At 45.2% G+C, this 14,057-nt stretch overlaps 1 protein-coding gene across 1 annotated transcript in view; it reads left to right on the forward strand.

The window, feature by feature from the left end:
- The window catches only part of SNUPN (snurportin 1), a 41,587-nt gene extending 29,772 nt beyond the window's left edge, over positions 1-11,815 (forward strand). Inside the window, exon 9 of the mRNA XM_081170667.1 lies at positions 11,093-11,815. Within this exon, the coding sequence (XP_081026793.1) occupies positions 11,093-11,422 (330 nt within the window). The 3' untranslated portion in view covers positions 11,423-11,815. The remainder of the gene's footprint in view (positions 1-11,092) is intronic.
- The last annotated feature ends 2,242 nt before the right edge of the window (positions 11,816-14,057 follow it).

A 14,057-nucleotide genomic window follows, 5' to 3' on the forward strand; every position in this document is an offset into this window, starting at 1 on the left:
CTTAAAAACAAGATTAAAATACAACATTAAAATATTGAAACATTAAAATGCAGCCTCATCACAGGAGGAGAAAGGAAAAGAAAGAGGGGGAGGGAATCAATTGGCTCCTAGCCAAAGGCCAGGCGGAACAACTCTGTCTTACAGGCCCTGCGGAAAGAAATCAGATCCTGCAGGGCCCTGGTCTCATGAGGCAGAGCGTTCCACCAGACCGGAGCCAGAGTTGAAAAGGCCCTGGCTCTGGTTGAAGCTAATCTAACTTCCTTAGGGCCCGGGACCACTAGGGTGTTGCTATTTATGGACCTTGAGGTTCTGCACCCGCTGGAGTTTCTGGGACAGCTTCAAGGGCAGCCCCGCGTAGAGCGAATTACAGTAGTCAAGCCTGGAGATGACCATTGCATGGATCACTGTGGCCAGGTCGGGGCAGGAAAGGTAAGGGACCAACTGCTTGATGCGGCGAGGGTGGAAAAATGCTACACTTGGCTGTGTGGGTGACTTATAGATGTTGGATATCACAGCACTGCCCAACCTGCAAAGCATGGTTTGGTGATCTGGGATTTCCTGCAAGCTCAAGTGGGCTCTGCCCCTTCCTTTTCCTTGGGGCACGTGCACTCCTTGGCTCAGTGGAACATAGAAAGAAGCTGCTTTATCCTGATGAATAGACCATTTGTCCATTTAACATCAGGATAAAGTATTGTCTTCATGCAGACTAGCAATTTCAGACTAGCATTGTCCTAAGCTCTAGCTGGAGATTCAGACGGTTCAAGACATACAGACAGTTCTGGCCAGATAAAAGAAAGGACTTCTTCACACAGAACATGGTTAAGCTATGGCACTCACTCCCACAGGAGGCAAGTTGGGTGGCTTTCAGAGAGGTTTGGGCAAATTCATGGAAGAGAAGACTATCCATGCCTCCTGGCCATAATGCCTCTGCTCTGCCTCCCCTGTCAGGCAGGAACGCTTCTGAATGCCAGTTGCTGGAAACCACGGGGGGGGGGCTCTTACACTCAGGTTCTGCTTGCAGATTTCCCACAGGCATCTGGTTAGCCACTGGAGACAGGATGCTGGAAACAGGTGAGCCATTGGCCTGATCCAGCAGGTGCTTCGTATGTTGTATGAATGCTGGTAATATCTAGCTCCAGTTAGTTTAGGAATGATTATGTTCCACTGGAGAGAGCCCGTTCCGTCGCAGCCAAGCCATACCTCCCTCCTGTGATAGGAACTGCCTGGTGTCTTCTGCATCTGAACAAACTCAGCACCATTTGCATGAGAACAAATTAGATCCCTGACTTCTTTGTTAACGAGAAATAAGCTTGGTACATCTCTTTCGGGAATGTGTAATTAGTAAGAAATGGTGTGGGGTCATAGCTGGGAAATTCCAGGCTATAACATGTCATTCGGCCTGCTGTTTGCATTGTTTGGCAGTGTAAGAAAGAAAGTACTCATGGATGATGGACAGATGATGATTTGTTACTAACGGCAGCCAGGCGGGCGATTGGCCATAAGTGGAAACAGAGGGACCTGCCATCACTGAGAAATTGGATGAGTGGGATCTGGGATGTGCAGTAATGTTGAAGCTTGCAGATATTTTTAAATACAGACAGTAAAACAAGCATTGTAGACTACAAGCCCCATCATCCCCTGAGCATTGGCCATCGTGGTCAGAGCTGCTAGGAGTTATAATCTCACAGCAATCTGTAGGTTGGGGAAAAGCTGTGACTTTTCCAGAGTACTGCATGTAACAAGTCAATGCATCAGTTTTGTAGAGAAATGCTCCATGTTCATGATGCACCAAAAATAGGTACAGGATAATACTCAGCCCTGTAGTTTATTAAGAGTTGTGCAGTGCATATAATTAGGATAATACAGATAATTAGGTTATTTATCCTACTTTCCCCCCTTCTCTATCATTTGGGAAACTTCTAATTTCCAAGGATGATTATTGTTCAGTGTATGATTGTGTTAGTATGTGTTTGGTTTTTCTCTCTGCAAAAAGAAAAAAACAATGTTAGTACAAACCTGAGAAACAGACTAAAATAAACACAGAGAAACAGGGCTGTTTCCAGAGTAAATTAGGTCCCTGTGCATGGAGGCAAAATGGAGCCTCCCTATCCAGAGGCATTGTACCACTGAAATACCTGTGGCTGAGTGAGCAACAGCAGGAAGGGACTTTCCCCCTCATGTCCAGTTTGGAGGCTTCCTGAAGGCGGACGTGATGGGCCTCTCGCCTCATATCTGGCAGAACTCTTCTCGTGTCCTCTTGCAGCGTTTACTGCCCTGTGTCGGTTGCCCTGAGCCATCCAAAATTCTGGAACCTTTTCCCAGAACACCTCAGCAGTACTACATGCCCGTCCTCTTTTGCTCCCATTAATACAGTAGTATTCCCCATTTTGCAGAGGGAGGGGCTGAGGCACAGAGTGTAGCCCAGGGTCCAAAGGGAGCTGTTGCTCAGCCAGGCAAAGTCCTTGCCAGCAAGGCAAGCCGCTGGCGGAAAGGCAGCAAGGCAGGGGCTGAGGCTGTGGCTTTATAATGCTTGGCGGAACCTGATTGGCCCCTGGGAATCAGCTGAGAGTGTCAGCTGACCATATTGTACTGCAACCTAGGTGGAGCTGTTGAGCAACACTGTCTGTAAGGCAGGCATAGGGGACCCTCCAAATCGTGTCGGACTCCAACTCCCATGAGCTTCAGCCAGCATGGTCAACCGTCAGGGAGGATGGGAGCTACAGTCCAACAACAACTGAAGGGGCCATGGACACCCCTCCACACACTGCCACATCCCTACTTGCATGGCTTGTGGCGATGGAAATGTGTCTCTGGGGAGCCCCCTTTTAAAACAAAAGCACCCCCACCCACAGTTCCTTGGTTTGAGACCAGCATCATGTCTGGCTCTGAGCATGCCTCACGCATGGCCATTTTGCTGCCACAGTTCGCAGCTCAGCTGCTTCTGTCTCGTCTAGAGAGTCTGGAACCTCTGGCTGTCCAGAGAGCAAAGTGCTGATGCTACTCCTTGCCGGTCAGACCCCAGGCTTTTAGGCAAACAGTAACTTCATCCATCCTTCCTGATTCAGCTGGCGTCAGTGCCGTGAGTCAGTGGGAATGAGGCAGACGGTGCATTAAATAAACACGAGCAGCTTCACAGGATGGAATAATCTGGGCTACTGAAAAGTGGAGAGGCTATTAACAAAGGCAGTGCCTTTGAGCCTCCGGATTCTGCTGCTCTCCGGGGACTTTCCCTAAATGCCTTGATCTTTGGGGGGGGGGCACTGAGGCGGGAGAGTGTGGCTTGATCCTCTTCCTTTTGGAGTGACCAAGTGGGAAACCCTTCAGTCTTCTTTTTTAAAAAAGCTAGGAGAGGGCAGGCATCCCCCACTTTGGGAAGCTTTTTTCTTTGTTTGTGTCCCAAACAGTATAAATAGTATGAAACTGATTTATGCACTTAGAAGGGTTGAAAGTGTCCATCCTGGTAATTCTCATCAGCCAAGCCAGCTGGCTCCAGCTGTTGGGAGGTCCAGTGTGAAATGTTGGTTGGAGAAGGCTGTGGTTGGGCAAGGTCCAAAAGCGCATGGTACAGCCAGCCCCCATCCTGAAAGCAAGCAGATTTTGGTCTGGCCAGTGTCTGAACTGGAGAAGGGCTGGCAATATGAACAACCTCATGTATATACCATCTTCCGTTCCATATGGGCGATGCAGGATAACCATGCAGTCATTAAACAAGTGTCCCCTTTAGTTTTGGACTGCAACCAGCATGGGCTGGGGGGGCATCAGAGTCCAAGAGCTGGAGGGCGCCAGCTGGGGAAGGCTGGCTTAAGATATAGCTGTATAGTTTTGACCTAAGGGGTGCAGGTACTGAATTCTTGTAAGTATTTTAGTTTTTAAAGTAGCAAACACAAACAGTGTGTTTTTTGGGAGGGGGTTAGGGTGACAATACTTCCTTTGCCCCTCTGGTTGAATTTTTCCAAAGTCTCCAAAAACAGATGGGAAATAAGATGCCAAAACAATTAACCTTGTTTGGGTCACATGTTCTGAGCTTTTTTAAAATAAATGACTAAATGAAGGTTGTTTTGTGCAAGAAAAACTCTCAGCATCCAATTTAAAAGGTGTAAAGGGACAATGGAACCCGACAATCCTGTGAGAACTGAGTGCCAGGGATACAGAGGGAGTGAGGTGCTGAACCCTGGTTGATGGGTGTTGTGGTGAATGTGTGGGTGTAACACATACTGTATGTTACATGCACATAGAATCTTAGAGTTGGAAGTGACCCCGACATATGGCCACCCAACCTCTGCTTAAAAACCTGATAGTATCTTCTCTCAGTCTCCTCTTTTCCAGGCTAAATATGCCCAGCTCCTTCAACCGTTTCTCATAAGGCTTGGTTTCCAGACCCCCGACCATCTTGCTTGCCCTCTGCACATGTTCCAGCTTGTCAACATCCTTCCTAAATTGTGTTGTCCAGAATTGTGCACAGTATTCCAGGTGTGGTCTGACCAAGGCAGAAGAGAGTGGGACTGTGACTTCCCTTGATCTGGACACTAGATTTCTGTTGATGCAGCCTAGAATAGCATTAGCTTTTTTTTTGCTGCTGCAACCCTGTGTGAACTCATGTTTAGCTTGTGGTCTACTAAGAGCCTTAGATCTTTTTTTCATGTGTTGCTGTCAGGCCAGGTGCCACCTCCCCACCCCCGCCGTATGTTCTGATACACATACTTTAAAGCATGCACACCAAACCTTTGTAATGATGCTACAAGCTTTGCATTCATCCAGTGAAGCTGAATGTTGAAAGAGGACAGTCAAAGGAACGTATCCCCCCCAGCTCATAGTTAAACTGCGGAATGTGCTTCCACAGGAGGTATTGAGTGAAGGAATGAAGGAAGGAATGTGATGGCCACTGACTTGGATGGCTGCTGGCCCTGATGACTCTGCTCTCCCTCCATTGGTGGAGGCAACAAGCTTCTGAGTGCCACTTGCTGGAAGTTGCAAGTGGGGAGTGTGTTGTTGTGCTCAGATTCTGCTTGTGGGCTTCCCAGAGGCATCTGGTTGGACCACTTCGGGAAACATGATACCCGGTAAACGGGCTTCTGAGTTGATCTAACAGGGCATTTTCTTTTTACAAAATCCAAGGTATTACCCATGACGTCTCTCTCGGAAGGGTCTTGGCTGTGGTCCCTGGGAAGCTGTGGTTTGCCAACGCAGTGGGTCAGTGGGTCTGGCTGTTAACCAGAAGGTTGGTGGCTGGAGCCCACCCAAAGACAGTGTGCATTGCAAGGGCTGGGATTAGATGATCCTTGGTGTCCTTCCAACTCCGTGATTCTGTGATTCTAAGGTTGATGCTGCTGGCTTTGGCGGCATTGATCAAAGCTGCTTCTTTCGAGCCAGAGCTCGTAAGGAAAGGCAGTCCTGGAGTGGGAATGAGGAGCCCCCCTCACCGGCCAGAAATGCTTGCAGAGAGTTTGTGTCTTTTGTCATCATTCTCTCCCCCCAACTTCTTCCCAGCTTCCGCTGCTCCTTTTTCCAGAGTCATCACTTCCCTGCACATAAATTGCCTTTTAAAAGCACAGGCCAATTTAGCTGAAAGTAGCAAAAGCTCAAATCTTAGGAAACTCCACAGCAGGTTATCTGTAAAATTCTGTTCCCCTTGGGGAGCTGAACATGAGGGGTAATAAAAAAATCTTTTCTTTTCTTTTCTTACTGCCAAAGGGGGAATGTATGTACATGGGACTAGCAGGAGGGGTGTGGAGTATTCGCCAGCTGCAGTATTGCAGCAAGAGGAAATGATGGAAAGAGTTAAGGCTTGTTAAAGCACAGGATGCTCTTAATTCACATTGATTGTCAGAGGAGAGGAGGATCCTGGGAATGTTAAGGATTTCTTCAGCCTGAGCAAGCAGGAAGATACAAAACACAGCCACTCTCCCCTCCCTCCCCACCCTTATGAAGCTGGAGGTACCAGCAACTATTTTTCACATTCTAAATTCATTGGGATGCAAATCTCAATTCCCACCCCCACCCTCCTGGAATCTCAATGGAATGGAAGTATTTGTATCCAAGGAAGCACACTTTAAATTATTTAAATTATTATTATTTAAATTATTATTAAATGCATGTTTAAGGTTGCATTCAAGCCAGTGCAAGGCTTGACTTGTCCCTTCCATTTTTATTAGAAGATTTGGTCACTCAGCAGCATGCACTTCCCTGACATTGTTTCAGTTTCAAGGGATACAAGAATTGCAGAACTTTTGCGTTCTAATTTAGTGTGCCCCAAATGCCATTTGTTAGATATTTAGAAGTATTTCCTAGGTGCTGCCTCTGAAAATAATAGTTAGAACATTTGAGACTAACCAGTCTGGCTGGTATTATTTTCATGAAACAATGCGCTTTTAGAAATGGGGACATCCCCAGAGGAAGCTACAGCAGGGGATTTGCATATGAAGTGCTTTGAACACTTGAAATGCTGTGGAAATGTTGATTGTTTATTAAATGTAAGAGCTTTACCAGTTCAGATGAAAGGCTCATCCGGTCCAGCATCCTGTTTTCCACGATAGAAAGCTAGATGCCTCCATCAAGCATCCAACAAGGGTCTACATCAGGGGTCAGCAACCCACGGCTCCGGAGCCGCATGTGGCTCTTTTACACCTTTGCCGCGGCTCCGGGGCGGATACTAGTGAGGGGAGGAGGCGCATTGTGCGCCCCGACACTCCCCACTGTGGCGGGCGCTGTACTGGCTGTGACGTCGCATGGGGGCGGTGCATACGTTAGTCACGCACCGTCCCGACGTCACCTTCCCGCCCACCCGCTACATTGTAAGGGGCATGTACGCTGGTCACTGCATTGAAAGGGGGCATGTACGCTGGTCACTGTTTTGAAGGGGAGTGAAGAACACACACACACAAAAAGGTAACTTGTTAATTTAACGTTTATTTCTATGAGGAGGAGTAATTCTGAGGGGTCAAACAAAGAATAAAAAAGTGACAAAAAAGTTATTTTTATAATGACGAGTTTTGCGGCTCCCAGTTTTTTTCCCTTCGGAAACGGGTCCAAGTGGCTCTTTTTGTCTTAAAGGTTGCAGACCCCTGGTCTACATCATCTCCCTTTGCCCCCTCAGCAGCTGGTGTTTGGAGGTATACTGCCTCTGAACCAGGAGGTTCTATGGAACCATTATGGCTAGTAACTTGCTCCATAAAATTGTCCTAAAAGGTAAAGGACCTCTAATAGTTAAGTCCAGCCACAGACGACTCTGGGTTTGTGGCACTCATCTCACTTTACAGGCCAAGGGAGCCGACGTTTGTCCGCAGACAGTTTTTCCGGGTCATGTGGCCAGCATGACTAAGCCGCTTCTGGCGAAACTAGAGCAGCACACGGAAACACCATTCACCTTCCCACCAGAGCAGTACCTATTGATCTACTTGCACTTTTGGGGGGGGGGGCGTGCTTTCAAACTACTAGGTTGGCAGGAGCTGGGACCAAGCAACGGGAGCTCACCCCATTGCAAGGACCTTCTGATCGACAAGCCCAAGAGGCTCAGTGGTTTAGACCACAGCCCATGTCACAAAAAATTGTCCTATCCCCTTTTAAAAACCGCAAACTTAGTGGCCACCATTGGACCTTATTGCAGTGAAATTCCATAAGTTAGCTTTGCATTTAAGAACTATCTTGAACAACATAGAAGCAAAGTGATGGATTAAAAAATTAATTTCAATGTTGCTGTTTTCTCATTCCACAATGACTGCACTGATGGGGCTTCGGCAAAGGCTTTGTAGACCCAGTGGTCAACAAAGTAGGGTACTAAATCTTTAAAATTGGTCTTAATAGGACCTTGCTTTTGAAATCTCACATAAGCGTTATTTCCTGGGAAATGTCTAATGGTGTCTCCATATTGGACAGAAGCAATAGCATAGCTAATCTTGTTTTGCAAGCAACTCTGCCCCAATGGCAAATATATTGTGGAAGATGCTTGTGGAATTAGGAATTGATCATCATTTGCTGATCTTAATACAGAATTTATATTTCTTTAACATTTGCCAAATCAAACTCAATGCCAAAGGTCAGCTTTATTCCAACATCCCGAATACGAAAGGTGTAAAACAAGGGTGTATTCTTGCCTCTTTTCTTTTTAATTTATTTTTATCAGATCTTCCAGAGCACATTGAAAAAGTAGAATCACATGCCCCCAAAATCAATCAAAACCCGGTCCCATTGTTACTGTATGCGGATGATGTGGCCTTATTATCACTGACGATAGGTCTGAAACATCTTTTACTTTCCCTGGTTTCCTATTATGAAAGCAATACATTTTCAATAAATTATGAGAAGACAAAATTTCTGATCTTCTCTAATTCCTGGAAATTAGAGAAATGGAAAATTAGAGGACACGAAATCCAAGTAAAGTGAAGATTCAAAGATATCTCAGAATTTTATTCCAGAGCAACTCAAGTTGGTCAAACCATCACGTAAGTGCTATGAAACAGGCAAAGTTTACCTCCTCAACAGTAGCTCGCTTTTCTTTTCAGAAAGGTAACCAATTTATACCAGCTGATATTCAGATTTTTCAAACTAAAGTGTCGTCCCAGATACTTTTTGGGATCCCAATATGGATACAAGCATATAATAGTGATTTAGATAAGATACACCCAAGTTTCTTGAGACGTATCCTGGGGCTCCCAAGTTCAATCAAGTATGAGACGATGTGTGCAGAACTAGGTATACACACAATGGAATATTGGGTGTGGGCTAGCACTGGAAAACACTGGTTGCGTTGCCATTTCCGTTGCCAACCCTCGAGTCTGCTCTCTGACTTGAGGACTTTTATAAATCCAAATGGTTCTAACTCTTACATAACAAAATCAGATCTATTGGCACCGACTTGGAACTCATGTATAATTCAAGTGAGCAATATATCACTTAATCCAGATTAAGGGTCATTGAAAAACGAAATATCAAGTCAGCTGTAAATAAAATTTGCTCCCCCAAGTTCTATGGTTTAAATACAACAGATAACAGGGTCACTTATATTTCACAATTAATAATTCCAGTCCAACACAGGGCCTTTATGTTAGCCCAACTGAACGTTTTCCCCTCAGTTTTTGTCAAGGGCAGATATTCAAACATCCCCAGAAATAATAGACATTGTGGATGTTCTTTGAATGTGCTAGATGCTGTAAAACATATTCTTTTCTACTGTCCATTGTACAATCAGCTACGCAAACGTGTGCTATCCCCCTTTTTGGGTAGTCTAACATCACGGCATGGTGAAAATATCAGATTCAATCTGTCTGACATTAACCTGGAAGTAACTGCAAAGGTGGCTGAGTTTTTTGTCAATAGTATCTCAGAGTGGTGAATAGCACTATTTAGTGGGAAGAAACTCCAATGAAAACCCTTGTTACATATTTTACATGGCTGTTTATTTGTATATTTTTTTAAATATGGATGTTTGATGATGGCCTATATTTGTAATGTCTAATAAAGGTTTGGTGAAGTAAGTAAGTAAGGAGGCAAATGTTTTTTTGTTTTCTCATTACATCCCAACCAATGGGGACCTTGCCAGATGGACATGCCAGCAGGATTATGCAGGCAGCTTTAATTACTAAGCAGCACTAGATATCCAGGTATCTTCTCCTTAAGCTGTTAGATTTGCAAATACAAAACCCAATCATGTATCTATTTAAAAAATAACCCAAGTGTGGGGGTGGGGTTGGAGCTTTTTACAGAGAGACTTTTGGCTAGTTGATGAAAAGCCACTCATGTGATGGCGTACACAAGAGAGTTATAAATCTGTATTGCACCTTACAGTGGCCTGGTGATTAAAAGAAAAAGACAGGGCTTCTGCAGCTGTAATAGTTGTAGAGAAGAGGGGATTCTCCCCACCACCACCACCACCACCACTTCCTCTTTTTACTTGGCTACCCTATCAATGCACCTCATTTTTCATATTATTTATTTGGTAACACATGCTGTGCCAAAGTGTTCAAAGCAGTTTTCAGTTGAGGATGGCGGGAGGGAACCTGGGGTCCTCCAGCTCCTGCTGGACATCTGACTCCCATCAGCCCCCAGCCAATACTCTGGGGAAACGGGGGCTGTAGCGCAGCAGCATCTGGGAGGACACGGGTTGCCCACCCCTGGCTTGGAAGAATGTTTTCTGCTCCACAAGCACAACCTTTAACATATTTGCTCAGTGGGACAGACTTCCAGGTAAATGTACATTGGATTTCAGTTCAACTGGTGCAGCTCTATCCATGCCTACTCATAGGCAAGTCCCACTGAATTCAGTAGGACTTGATTCAGATTCTGTTATCATTTCCCATCCAAGGAGCTCAAGGTATCAAGGTCTGCAAGGTGCCTATCATCACACCTTGTCCTTCCCACGGTGCCGCACAGTAAGCTGGCCTCCGTAGAATTGGAGCTGCAGTTAGTAAATTACAGTATATATTGCCAGGGGCTTGGAGGACCCTGAAAAATTCTGTGCCGTTTGGTGGGATTTTATCTTATATACAGGAAAGACAGACTCACAGAACACCCTCTCCATAGTACACTGTGAAATTTGGCCTTTCCTGAGGGTCTTAAGTTCTTTACTAACCTAATAGGCAGTCTCTCCTAGCTATACTGCACTGTTTTTATGTACTTCTGTCATTTTTATTCTGTTGGTTTGTGTGATTTACTTCCATAAAATAAAGGTGGAAATTTTTAAAAGGTGTAGGCTTTTTGTAAAAGAAGAAAATTGCCATTATTTTAAAAGAGGCTATAGCTGATTCCCACAGCAAAAGGGGTGTGCTTTGAATCCACAGAATATCCCAATTGTCACCAAAGGCATACCCATAGAGTCCCCTCTTCTCCTGTTGGATTTAAGCTTGAAAGAAGCATTTCCTTCTAACCAATAGAACAGGAAGTGAGGTGGGATGCCCACAGCACTTTCTCCCATTTTTCAAAAGGCAGGTTACCCCTGGACCATCCTGTAATAATTATAATTATAATTATAATTATAATAATAAAAAATTTTATTTATATCCCAGCCAAGACCGGGCTCAGGTAAGGCCTCATGTAAGGCCATGGACTGTATAGACCCAAGGCTGCTGCCCACCTGGTTTCTCTCTGTTCTCTTTCCTAGGTGGACGGGCTCCTCTTCTATCACAAGGAAACTCATTACAACCCTGGTAGCACCCCATTAGTGGGCTGGCTCCGTCCGTACATGGTGCCAGACATCCTGGGCATACCTGTCCCCCTCTGCCCACTGACGGCCAAGCCAGACTACGCGGGACTCCAGCTGCAGCAGATCGTGGAGCGTAAGAGGAGCCTACAGCAGGCCGCCAAGGAGGATTCTTCCAGTGTCAGCACAGCCCCCCAGGACGGCCGCTATGAACTGGAACACTTGTCCACACCACAAGCAGAAGGCTTTCCCTCGGCTCTGAGGGACTCTGCGAGCAAGATGGAGAATTGATAGGTAGCCTGGGGTGGCTGCTTTTCCATGTTCAGGAGGAGAGCAAAAGAAACTTAACATGGGAGCAGCTCTGTTTTGACAGTACTTTGGGTAATAATTCTCCAGGCATCGCAAGTTATTTAGCTGAGGCCTGAGATGTAAATCCTAATTGCTAGCAGCAGGGCTTGTTTAAAAGAATTAAAGCTGTGGAGCAATATGTGGAGCCGTCGTGTTCAGAGGCTTCTGTTGGTGAACTCATTCCGTTCTCTGATCAGTAGGGGGAAACGATGACTAATTTCATGTATAAATATATAAATAAAAACCAATGAGCCTTTCTAGTAGGAAAACAGATGTCTAGTTTAATAGGAAGAGTGTTGAATAAAATACCTACAATAAGAAGAAATAAATTGAAAACATGTATAGTAGCATTGGATATCTTTAAGGCTTTTGACTGAGTAGAATGGCTGGCATTAGAATCATAGAGTTGGAAGAGACCACAAGGGCCATCGAGTCCAACCCCCTGCCAAGCAGGAAACACCATCAGAGCACTCCTGACATATGGTTGTCAAGCCTCTGCTTAAAGACCTCCAAAGTTGGAGACTCCACCACACTCCTTGGCAGCAAATTCCACTGTCGAACAGCTCTTACTGTCAGGAAGTTCTTCCTAATGTTTAGGTGGAATCTTCTTTCTTGTACCATTGCTCCGTGTCCGCTTCTCTGGAGCAGCAGAAAACAACCTTTCTCCCTCCTCTATATGACATCCTTTTATATATTTGAACATGGCTATCATATCACCCCTTAACCTCCTCTTCTCCAGGCTAAACATGCCCAGCTCCCTTAGCCGTTCCTCATAAGGCATCGTTTCCAGGCCTTTGACCATTTTGGTTGCCCTCCTCTGGACACGTTCCAGTTTGTCAGTGTCCTTCTTGAACTGTGGTGCCCAAAACTGGGCACAGTACTCCAGGTGAGGTCTGACCAGAGCAGCATACAGTGGCACTATTACTTCCCTTGATCTAGATGCTATACTCCTATTGATGCAGCCCAGAATTGCATTGGCTTTTTTAGCTGCCGCGTCACACTGTTGGCTCATGTCAAGTTTGTGGTCAACCAAGACTCCTAGATCCTTTTCACATGTACTGCTCTCAAGCCGGGTGTCCCCCATCTTGTATTTGTGCCTCTAATTTTTTTTGCCCAAGTGCAATACTTTACATTTCTCCCTGTTAAAGTTCATCTTGTTTGTTTTGGCCCAGTTCTCTAATCTGTCAAGGTCGTTTTGAAGTGTGATCCTGTCCTCTGGGGTGTTAGCCACCCCTCCCAGTTTGGTGTCATCTGTAATTTGATCAGGATGCCCTTGAGTCCATCATTCCAAGTCGTTGATAAAGATGTTGAATAAGACCGGGCCCAAGACAGAACCCTGTGGCACCCCACTAGTCACTCTTCTCCATGATGAAGAGGAACCATTGATGAGCACCCTTTGGGTTCGGTCAGTCAGCCAGTTACAAATCCACTGAGTGGTAGCATAGTCAAGACCGCATTTTAATAATCATTAAAAAATGATTATAGAAAGTTTATGATTTGGAGAACGATTTAAAGGATTAATAAATCAATTATACTTGAGGAACAAGGCATATAACTTAGTGAACGATGGTATAACATAACAAATAACACTAGCCCAAGGTACAAGACAAAAATGCCCCCTTCCCCCAATTTTATTTGTATTGGTCATTAAAACTCTGGCCAATGTAATTAGAGAAGATGGAAATATAAAAGGAATAAGCAATAAAGAAAAAGAGAAAAGAAGTTTTTTTGCAGATGACACCTTGCTAACAATTGAAAATCCGTTGGAAAATTTGCAGGTAATAGAAGCACTTTTGGAAAAAATATTGAGAAAGAACAGGGTTATTAATTAATTGGTCCAAATCAGTCAACGTGTGGAGAGAACACAGAGCTGTCCATGCAGCAAAAAGGAAACTATTGGATGTGAAGAGTACATGCGAGAGTCAATGTGTCTGTGATAAGCAAGTACTAAATGCATGCTTTTGTCTGTAGACTAAAGTGGGTGGGATCAGAATACAGTGGTACCTCTGGTTGCGAATGGAATCCATTCCAGAGGCCCATTCGCAACATGTAAAGCCCGCAACCTGAAGTGCCGCATCGCGATTTGGCGCTTATGCGCATGCGTGAGCGGCGAAACCAGAAGTAACCCTTTCCGGTACTTCCGGGTCGCCGCAGGACACAACCTGAAAAGACGTAACATGAAGCAAATATAACATGAGGTATGACTGTAATTGCAGAATCTGCCTTGCAGGATCCAGCTTCCTCAGGACCTCAGCATCCAGTGTTTTTTAAAAATAAAAATGTCTAGCCTTTGAATGCAAAGATATATTAGCAAATGTATGGTCAGTTGGTCTGTTAATACTCCAGGTGGGGTCTGTGCGGCAGAATAGAGTGGGGCTATGACTTCCCTTGATCTGAACACTACACCTCTGTTGATTCAGCCTACAAGTGCATTACCTTTTTTTGCTGCTGCATCACACTGTTAGTTTACGTTAAGCTGGTGATCTGCTAAACCCCCCCCCCCCCCAGATCCTTTTCTTCAGCCAGACACTCCTCCTGCGCTGCTGGGATGGGTGGCTTCAGCACATTATTGAGTTAA

Source organism: Podarcis bocagei (assembly GCF_964188305.1).
Source record: "Podarcis bocagei genome assembly, chromosome: 14".
NCBI classification, from domain to species: domain Eukaryota; kingdom Metazoa; phylum Chordata; class Lepidosauria; order Squamata; family Lacertidae; genus Podarcis; species Podarcis bocagei.